Here is an 11,053-nt window from a genome sequence, read left to right on the forward strand (position 1 = left end):
AGGGTTGAAATAGTCTGTGGGGAGTAGATCACTGACTTAGGGAGAGTCTAGCCATATGAGGTGAGCAGGAAAGTGGAAGTTCTTGACATGTTCTGCTGATGAGGCAGTCCCATTGGGAACGGTCTCCCCAGGTCCCCGAGACAACAGTAGAAGGGGTGCGAACCACCTGGGAAGGGCAAGCTCAGAGAAAGCTTGTGAAAAGGCCACAGCGTCTGCCTTGCCTCCTCAACTCCACCCCAGCTGTCACCCCAGCAAGGCTCCAGGCCTAGATACGTGGATGCCCTAGCCTTGGGTCCCTGGCCTTGACCTTAAATATGAGCTGCCCGTATGTCCGTATATGGGGGCCTAGGGTGCTTGGCTAGGGTAAGATCCTGGGAGGCCCATTGCATGCTCACCTCTCCACAGTCTACCCTCAGCCTGGGAGCTCCAAGCTACTTAGATGAAGCGAAGGTAAGGTTTCCATCAACTGAGGTCCCTGGCTGACCTTTGGCTTCATCTGCTGAGGCTGCGGAAACTGGCTTCATCTGCCTGAGGGTCTGAGATTCTCTGTCCAACTGCAGAGGTGCAGAGGTGCAGAGGTATGAGGTGAGGGGTGAGGGTGAGCATCTTCAGCCTAGGAATTGACAGCAGCCCCTGCGGGTGTCCAGTAGAACCTGGACGAGCTACACTCTGTGGCCCAGGAGGCCTGGAAGAGGTGCCAGCTCATGTGAGACACAGCCCACAGACAGCCCTCAGCCTCTGAGACTTGAGCCTGCTGAGCCAAGTTGGGTAGCTATGAGCTAATGAATGGAAGTGTTCTTTGTGACCAAGTGTGTGAGCATCTGCTATGAAATGTTTAAGTATGTGAAATAGTGTCTAGCACTATTCTACATCTGTGTTTGTCACTGTTCATGGAGACACACCTGACATATTTCAGCAGGTGCCTCCACCCTCTTGTTCCCACACCACAGTCACTTGAACACCCTGGTGCCTTACCTAAGGATCTGCATTCTTACTGCACCTGAGCCATGCCGTGGACAACCCCCTGTTCTCCATGCCTGTCCATTTCCATTCTCTGGAAGGCACAGTTTCATACTTATAGCCAACCCTGACCTGCACCCCCCCAATCTACTGCACAGTTAAGGCATTTTATAAATAGAGTGGACTGTAAGATAAATCACTGTCAGCTAAGAGCTTCAGAGCCAAGTGATGCAAGATTGCATACGTTACTCTCTCCTCTGCTATAGATGAAAATTGGGCTTGGCAGGGCACTTGTTCTTAGCCACATAAACCCACATTCTTCACAAGAGTTACCAACCAGGCCTTTCCCTTGACCCATGATGTGGCCATTCCTCACGACACTCAGCAAGCACCGTTGAGATGAAAATGCATTAATGAGAGACATTCACTAATGCGTGAGGCCCCCTAGTCTGGGCAGGACTGCTCCTCAACACCCCGACTGAATGTGCAGGGACGGAAGGCTGATGGGGCCTCACAATACCCACTGTACCTGGCAGGGCCCCATGGGCCTCATGGTCTTCCCCTCAGCTGGTGCCTCCATTCACCAGTGTTTGCAACCTCGTGTCCCCCCGGCAGCTTTAGTGGCAGAATTACAGCTGGTCTGAAGTTCTCTCCAAAGTGAGGCTACCCCATACCCTGTGGAGTGTGCCAGGGACCTAAAACATCCTCTCCACTGAAGGGCTGAGTTCAGGGCAGGCTCCTCAGACCTTCAGGGCATCACCTGCTTCTGACCCTACAGTCAGCCTGGGGCAGTCACCTTGGAGAGAGACTGAAGTGGGCAACTGCTTGAGAGCCCTGAGTGTCCAGAGAACATCAGATGGCAGTGCCCAGCACAACTGCTGGAGACTGAGAGGCAGTCTCACCTACCAGCTTTGGGTCGCTCTTCAGGGGTCCACAGCCGTGTGGTATCTGAGATACCTGGTAGCTGCTTTGACCTGAATGAGTGTGTCCCCCCCACATCCTCTTGTTGAGGCCCAGCCCCTTGTGAGGTGGTACCAGGAGACAAGCTCCATGACATAATGGTGTATCAAGCAGGGACAACCTTGCACCAAATACTAAGGCTGCCAATGAAATTTCTGTTGTTTATAAGCTACGAGGGGATGGTATTTTATTTTAACACATCAAAGAGACAAAAACCCTGATAACACCTGAGAAACTATTAAATCAGGTGAAAAGGCCTTTGTACTTACAAAGGCTTTATGTCAATTTGGGGTCCCTGATTTTTTTAAATGAATATCCAGCTTCTGAGGGATAGCTTCTGATACCTTCATCCTTTTGTGAAATTTTATGTCTTTATAATAGTTTTTATATAATATAACCCCACCATTCCCCCTCCCCCGCCCCTTCCCATGCACTCTCCTCTTTCAGATTTCCTAGTTCTCTCTCAAATTCATGGCCTCTTTTTCTTGAGTTGTTGTTACAAATATACACATGTGTATATGTGTGTGTGTGTGCGCACGCATGCCTGTGTGCCTACGTGTGTGTTCCTAAATATATTAATGCAACCTCTCAGTCTGTATAATGTGTGCATATGTATGCATATGATGTCAGGGTGACTGCTTGGTATTAGATAGTCGGGGGGCGGGGGACGCTGTCCTGGAGAGCACGGTTCCTCTCATTCTCAGCATCCCCTGGTTGCCTATGGTTCCCTATCCAGGGTTGAGGCTCCGTGATCTTCCCGACTCCCTGTTAGCATGTCTGTTGGTGTCATCAGTGTCAGGCCTTGCTTAGATAGCCATGTTGAGTTGATGAGCCTTCATGGGTGTCTCCTCTTTGACATTTCTAGGAGACACAGTATCACAGAGAATTCCGTTTTTCTGGTATTACAATCTTTCCGCCCCCTTTGACAGTGATGCCTGGCCTTAAGTAAGGGGTTGTGTTATAGGTGTGTCAGTTGGGACTGGGCTCCACGCTCTCTCTTGGTCTCTACATTTGCTCAGTTGTGGTCTTCTGTAATTCTCTCTGACTGTTGCAAAGAGACATTTCTTTGATGAAGGATGAGAACTCTACTTATTTGTGGGTATAAGGATAAATATTTAGAATGTAATTAGGAACTGCGCTTGTTTGGTAAATGGTAGTTGAAGTCTCCTGCAAGGTCCATGGCTTTAACCCCAGGTTGTGGACAAGTTTTTCATTACTAGTGTGATTTCCCTCTTGTTAAATGAGCCTAAGTCCAAGTAGAGAGCTTTTGGTCACCCCAGGTATGCGTGCTGCCACCACTGCACCCCTAAGCTTGTGTATGGCGCTATGCTGGTCTTTGTTCTGGTTCGTAGGCATCACATCTGGGTAGAACTCCCCTTGGAAACTTATATTACACCTTGTGGTACCACACAAGCTAGTCTTCAGGGAGAAGCCTCAGGTCATATCCAGCTCAAGTCCTCTGGGCTCCTGTGTCTGTAGAACTCAATATTCCCATAATAGGAACTTACCTTGCCCCCAGGAGCAACCAAAGGCAACAACGATGGCTTACAATGTTTGAGGGGTCTCTGACAACCCTGACCAGCAGCTCAGAAGGGGGCGGTTCATGCCTAGTGTTGGTGTTCTGTTAGAACCCGATGGAAGAGTTCATTTAAACTGTATATGTGTACTATGTGTAGTTTTAGTTAGGATGATAGCAAGTTGTTTCCTTGTGGCTTTTTAGCTGTCCTTACTGTCGTTGTCCTCTCCTCGCTCCTTGGCCATATGTATCTCCCCTCCCCTAGCCCCCCTTATTCTCATTCCCTTCAGATCACTTGTGCCCTGGCATTCCCTCTCAGGTGTCCCCCACCCCATGGACCTGTGTCTCTTTTCTGGTCTCACGTTGGTAGCCTCTTCCATTTGATATTTGTCACATATGTGTGTATGTACACACACTTACATAAAGAGAACCTGCTGAGCCCATTTCTGTCATCTGTGTGCATATGGTACAAGGCTGGCATCTCTGCACTGGGCAACCACTAAGGGGCTCATCCCTGGGCAAGGCTAACTTTCCTTCTCCTGGCAGCCATGGCTTACCTGTGGTTCTTTTTCTGGGGCTGAGATCCCAAGAAATCTCCCCTCCCTCATGTTAGCATGCCCATTGGAATTGCTGTGGTTCTGGTCTTGTTTATGCAGCCATTTCTAGGAAAAACTGTTTCACAAAGAATTCCTAGTTTCCTAGCTCTTAAAATCCTTCCACTGCTGCTTCCATGGATGCAGGAGGTATAATGTAAAAGTATCCATTGAGGGCTGGGCTCCCACAATCTCTTCATCTCTGCATGTGTCCAGCTGTGGTTTTCTGTGATGGTCTCTGTTTGCCACAAAGATAAGCTTCTTTGATGAGAGTTAATTGAAACACCCCGTGTCCAAGAAGTCTCTGTGGCTCTGTTGGAGACTGCAGCTAGGATGCAGAGGCTCTGCTCAATATCTGCCCGTTTTCCTCCTCAGGTGGGCGAGGACAGGACGGAAGCCCGGTCATCACCTTCCCTGACTACCCAGCCTTCAGTGAGATCCCGGACAAGGAGTTCCAGAATGTCATGACCTATCTCACCAGCATCCCCAGGTAGGCACTGCTCAAGCCAGAGCTGGCCTTACAGTATTTTCTGCTTGATTGACCCAGGGTCCTGGGTCAGAGTGGAGCTTCATCAAGGAATAAGTTCACAACTCAGAGACCATTGTTACAGGTTCTAGGCTCCCACGGACCACTTGGCACTGCAGTAATCAAGCACTTTATCCCAAATTCAAGACCAGCATGAGCTACTAGTGAGACCTGTTTCAAGAAAACAAAATATAGGCCAGGCAGTGGTGGCGCACGCCTTTAACCCCAGCACTTGGGAGGCAGAGGCAGGTGGAATTCTGAGGTTGAGGCCAGCCTAATCTATAGAGTGAGTTCCAGGACAGCCAGAGCTACACAGAGAAACCCTGTCTCAAAAAAAAAAAAAAAAAAAAGTCCCTTTTCTCTTTTAAAATGTCACTAGTCATTGTGCATTCTGGGCTCAGAGATCCACAGCAAGTGAGTCTCTCCATCCCTGGGAAAGCTGCCATGTGGTCGTGGCTATGGAAGAAAATACTCAGCAGCTGAGGCTTAATTTATCCCAGAGCCTGGCTACCATTCTAATCTGGTCATCAGTTCCAAGGAAGTCCCCTGAGGTGGCTGCTGGCCACCAAGAGAGCAGAAGTAGCTACAGCCACTTCTATGTCCTTGGTGTTTGTATTAGTCACGATTCCCTCGAGAATCAGAACCCGCGAACATGTATTAAAGGAAGACTCACTTGATTGGTTTTCACGCTGTAATCTAGCTAGTCCAATAATGGCTGCCTCATGTTGGCGAGGCCCAGAACCTGATGACTGGGCCATGAGGCTGAATGTCTCAGCTGTCTCAATCTGAGACAGGAACTGGAGGATTCCTCGAGAACGGCTTGTCTTCAGTCTGTCATAGAGCTGAGAGAGGCTAGAGAAGTGGTTGTGTTTTACCTGAGACTCACTCGGATGTCCAAGGAGAGGTGGCTCTCTCAGACTGACGCCCAGAAGGCCTGGAGAGGAATGGATGAGAGTTGGTGGGTAGGGCTGATGGACGGCACAGGGGAAGAGTTAAAACGGAGCCAGAAGAGGGAGATCTACTGTGCCAAGGGATGTAGGACTGAGCCAGGAAGTAGAGTGAGCCTAAGCTGGCCCTGTGGAGCAGGGGACCGCCAGGTCCTGGAGGTGTAGGTGGGTCATGGATTTCTAGGTCAGTACTGTGCCATGCTTGCTACCATGAGTAGCCCCGCCCCCTCCTGTCCCTTCTGTGACTGTCAGCTGTCCTGACCGACATGGGTAGGAAGCTTGTCTGTAGTAGAAACCCTAAGGGAGAGGGTGTGCTGCTGGCCCATCGGAGAGGAAGATGGAGCAGACAGCAGACTTCATCCTTGCCTGCCTGCCACGGTTCATTTCTTTCCCAAGGCTGAGCTGGTGCTAGCAGATCTCCGTGAGAGATGCTTTGGAGCCTGCACGGCACCTCTGAGTGTCACCCGCAGGCTCCTCTCAGGACTCTGGAGCCAGCCTCACCCACCCCCCCCATACTAGCCAAGGTAATCTGCAGACCCCCTGGATACCTCTGGGACCAAGTAAGTCCCTCAAGGCTTTCTCCAGACATGCACGCTCACCCATGTGCATGGGTACACACACACACACACTCATGCATTCTCAGAGCCACACATGTATACACATACAGGCTAACACGCATGGTTAACCCATGCACTTATGCATGTATACATGCTCATACTCACAAATGAACTCATACATGCTCACATATATGCATGGATTCACACCTGTGCTCCGCACATGCACACTCTCACATGTGTGCATATCCCTGTGTGTTTCCAACATGTATTCACATATGCATGCTTGTACACACCTGTTCATGCATGTGTGCTGATCCATATACACATTACACACATATTCACATCCATGTTTACATGCGTGCATTTACATGTTTATGCATGTACACATTCTATCACATGGAGAAACAAAGCAAATCAGGTTAAGTTGCAAGTTTGAAGACCACTCAAGGGAGCCAGGCATAGTTCCTGCTGTCAGCTTAGCACTCAGAGGCTGAGGCAGAAGGACCACAGTTTGAGATCTTCAGGTTTACACCTGAAACGGGGGCGGGAGGAGAGAATAAATGAATACTGAAGGGGGGAAGGAAATCATACCAAGCTTACCAACCCTAAAAACAATTGGATCAGAGAAAAGGCCCATCTCTGGGGCCCACAGCATGGGCCTTTGTTAGAGCTGCCATTAGTTCCTCGGGAATCCTGCAGCCATGGCTTTTAGGTACTTCTGGGGGACCAGTATCCTGTGGCAAGGTTATTCAAGGACCTGGGTGGAAAGGGGCTAGTGGAGGTCCCAGGTGCCTTTGCTCTTTGAAGCATGCTGACCACTGACCACAGATAGATAGCTTTGCCTTGCCCTATCGGCAGGCCCCAAAGCTGCTTGCTATACAACCTCCACACGAGCTAGGTTAAGTTGCCGAGACACACTGGTCCACAATTAATTCAGAGTGAAGCGCAGACAGATTTGCTCCTAAGCAGATCATAATAAATCACCTAGAGACTCTTTTCAGTTGGAGGACTGGGAGCAGCCATAAGATACCGGGCCATCTTCCCATGCAGCACATTGACCCTCCACTTACAAAGCTCCTCCAGTTCACATAGGCTACCAGGGACTCCTGCTCCTAAGAGGTGCCTGCATGGCTCATACATGTACAGGTGCACACACCACACACTTGCACTGAAAAGTGCAGGCAGAAATGAACAAGACAGATGCACACAGACACAAACACATGCACACACACATACACACTCACAAGTATGCAGAGATACATGTTCCCTGAGATGAGCCGTAGCTTGTGAGGACCATTGGAGGTGGGATACAAGGAACAGAGGCACAACCCAGACTCTGTCAGAGAGTGTAGATGTTGTCTTATATAGTACCTGTGTCACACCCTCCCTGGCTGGCCATTCACATGGTCCCCAAAGTAGCCAGATGTGCCGTGCATTCTGATGGAAGTTTCCATGGAGTGCGAGTGTTCTGGGAGAGGGTGTTGTGTGCAGCCATGCGTGTGCTAAGCCACTGCCACACTGGAGTTGAATGCCCAAGCTCTGCCTCTGCTTCCTCCTCACGGGGAACGGCAGAGAAGGGCTGGTTAACCTCAACACTGCTCACTTCCCCGTGTGGTGGGCAGCGTGACCCCGAGTCCCAGCTCGCCTTTTGTCCAGCATCCTTTAGGGCATCCTTCAGATAGGCCTAGTTTACTGCTTCCCCCAAAGTGTAATGGGCCAAGAGTACCTGCCTATCAACGGGGAATATGGGGGCCCATGCTTTCTTGGTTGGGGCCCTGCTCCAATGAAGGGCAGTTACTAGATTAGGAGGTTTTCATGTTCTATCCCCTGTTAATGACAGTTCCTAAATGTCTACCCAGGTCCCCTTGAGCCTGATGTATCCAGAGTGTGCTCCTCTGTCTTACTTAGGGTGACTTCTGCTACCATGAAACAACATGTCCAAAAGCAACTTGGGGAGGAAAGGGTTCTTGGCTTACACTTTCACAGCACTGTGCCATCATTGAAGGAAGTCAGGGCAGGAACCCGGAGGCAGGAGCTGATGCAGAGGCCATGGAGGAGTGCTGCTTACTGGCTTGTTCCTCGCGGCTTGCTCAGCCTGCTTTCTTATAGGACCCAGGACCATCAGCCCAGGGATGGCACCACCCACCATGGGCTGGGCCCTCCTTCATCAATCACTAATTAAGAAATGCCTTACAGGCTTGTCTACAGCCTGATCCTATCTTACTGAGGCAGTTTTTCAACTGAGAATCCCTCATCCCAGATGAGTCTAGCTTGTGTCAGGTGATTAAATAAATAAACAACTATCCAGGACATCCTCCTGCTGCCCCCTGCTGTTGTCTGTGACAGTGCTTACCCGGATGGTCACCATGTGTGGCTTCCAGGGGGAGCTCAGTCCCCCTTGCCAGCCTTGGACCAGGACAAGAGGACTGGAGAGGGAAAGGACACTCACGTGGACAAGCCTGCCATTTTGCCCCTGGCTCTCACAGACTGCTCAAGACCTCGGCTTCCATAGCAGCATTTCGTTTTCGCCCCTGGCTCTCACAGACTGCTCAAGACCTCGGCTTCCACAGCAGCATTTCGTTTGTGAAGTCCAGTGCTCTGAGCACTGGGGCCCTCTGAAGCTTCCGGGAGTCCCTGAGACTTCTGCTCTTGAAGACTCTCTGCGGGGACCTCATGAAGTCCCACCCTGGCCTTCTGTGTCACATTCTCCTAACCCCACCAGAGGCCACTTCCTCTTCATTGCTTCTTAGTTATCTTCCTCTCTAACTGTCATCCAGTGGGATAGCACTGACCACGTGTGGCTACTTAGATTTAAAATGAAAGAAAACAAAATAGTTGTTTCTGCTCACATGTGCCTAGGGGCTGCCACACTGGGCAGCTGCAGTGTGTGACGTATGTCATGCTGACAGGCATGCCTTGAGTTCAGGGGCAAGGACAGTGGCTGTTCTGGTCTTTGTCCAAGACAAAGTACAGCCACCATCACCTTGCTAGAATCTGTGCCATTGTACCATGAGGAAGCTCAGGGAGGCACCCAGTGGCTCTGGGTGGCCCTTCCTCTGCCCTGTCACACAGTGCCGTTAGCTGCTGTTCAGGGAGTTGGCAATGGCTGAGCGGAAGCCAGTGTGTCAGAATACTACTTGTTAAAATTCTAGTTCCAGGGTAGGAGGAGTGCCTGAGGAGAGAGGTCTTGGCAGCTGTGGGCAGCCCTGAGGCTAACAAATGCCCTGAAGCCACAATGGAGACAGTGAGTGGCGGCTCCCCCACTACACACACACACACACACACACACACACACACACACACACACACATACACACACACACACACATACACATACACACACACACATACACACACACACACACACACACACACACACACACACATGGATGGATGGACGCACGCATATGCACAGGCAGCCCTTTCCTTGTGAGGAGAGAGAAGCTCTCATTCTGAGCACAGACAGGTTTCAGTCTTGAGCTCAGTAGAGCTCATAGAATCTTTTTGTAGAGAGGCCATGGGTTCTAGGAGAGCGAGGGCAAGCAAGGGCAGAGGCTACTTAGCCTAAACGGCTGCAAGTTGTATTCACGCCACTTTGGACAGCAGGGTCTCTGATTCCTCTTTTCAGATGTTCAGAGAAGGGCTGGTTGTGGCCAGTGGCTGCTGCTGAACTGTGGGATCCATTCTTCTCCCTGTCCTTCAGAGCAAGGAGTTCTTTAGTTTCCTCTGCCCCCCTCCAGCCCCCAGCATGCTCCTAGGCCCCAGAGAATCTTGAGGATGGGGACACCTGCCCAGAGCCAGGCATAGGTAATACTATTCACAGGTGTGAGGGGCCCACACAGTTCTGTGGCCCCATCCCTCTTCTTGCCCAGAAACCAGATCCCGTGTGTTTCAGGAGAGTCTAATAAAGCTGTCAGTCTGCTAACTGACTCCAGGCCTCCTGGGCCAATGCTAAAAAAAAAAAAAAAAAAAAAAGACCTGAACCCACAGGAGCCAACCAGGCAGCCTAGGGAAGATGGTAACCTTGGGAATATGGCTTTCTTTTCCTGGAGCTGCCCTTGTGCACTTACTGGGCCCTCACAAACTGTCCCTTTATGCTCTCTAGGTAGCCAGCTGTGAGGCCTGGGCACCTGGTAGGAGGAGGCCAGAGGGGAAGTTAATGATGCACCTCCAGTGCCCTCCTGAATGTGCAGCTTCATGCTGACCACATGAGGGCGCCATTAGTCAAACCATTGTCGAGTCAGGTTTACTGTGAGCCTCATGGCTCCTCTTTCTGGTCTGGTTTCACATACTCCCCCAACCCCACCCCTTCCATCCTTATAACTTGTTTATAAATCTTGTACATTGTACTCCAATACCTGATTTTAAATACCAGTGTCACTGAGACAGTGACACTCAGGTAGGACGAGACATTTCACACACTGAGAAATTGAGCAGACATGTCCCACTGGCAAGAGAGGTTCCATCTGTGGTGAACCTATCCTGAGAGCCCTGGGCCTCTGGTCAGCTCACCCCAGCTGCCTCTCTCCAGGCTCCCAGCCCCTCTGCAGATCTCATATGCTGGTTCCCTTCACCCAGGCCCTCTACCGACTGCTGGGATGCCAGTGCCCATGGGTTCAGGCTGTGGGTTCTGAGTGCTGGCTGTTGTCTCTGAGCCCCAAGACCTGCTCAGTCCTGCTGCTGGCCTTGGAGGTTTCACTGGTATCCACAACTCACCTACCGATGGAAGCTATAAGGGCTAATTTTTCCTGTGCAGATGACAAGCCAAGAAAGGTCCATCCAAGCCGGTCTTCTCAGAGTCATGCATTGCCTGGGCTTCTTACGTGTTCATGGGTTACCCCCAAACAGCTGCATCTCAGTAAAACCACTGCCTTCCCAAAACTGTGTGGAGCTGGAGCAGGATTATGTGCAGGGAGGCAGGTAGGAGGGGGGTGCCTAGAATCTCAGGTGAGAGTCCAGTGATTCCCCCCCCCCGGCACCCCCCCCCAAGTCTA

At 50.8% G+C, this 11,053-nt stretch overlaps 1 protein-coding gene across 17 annotated transcripts in view; it reads left to right on the forward strand.

The window, feature by feature from the left end:
* Mcf2l (MCF.2 cell line derived transforming sequence like) overlaps window positions 1-11,053 on the forward strand; it is a 156,766-nt gene that overhangs the window by 100,618 nt on the left and 45,095 nt on the right. For 16 of the 17 annotated variants that reach the window (XM_031339091.1, XM_031339094.1, XM_031339093.1 and 13 more), the window contains one exon: window positions 4,405-4,519. In XM_031339091.1, the coding sequence (XP_031194951.1) occupies window positions 4,405-4,519 (115 nt within the window). Of the gene's footprint in view, window positions 1-4,404; window positions 4,520-10,034; window positions 10,980-11,053 lie in introns of those variants that run through there. The other variant, XM_031339105.1, reaches the window with a different exon arrangement.

Source organism: Mastomys coucha, unplaced genomic scaffold (genome assembly GCF_008632895.1).
Source record: "Mastomys coucha isolate ucsf_1 unplaced genomic scaffold, UCSF_Mcou_1 pScaffold22, whole genome shotgun sequence".
Classification (NCBI taxonomy): domain Eukaryota; kingdom Metazoa; phylum Chordata; class Mammalia; order Rodentia; family Muridae; genus Mastomys; species Mastomys coucha.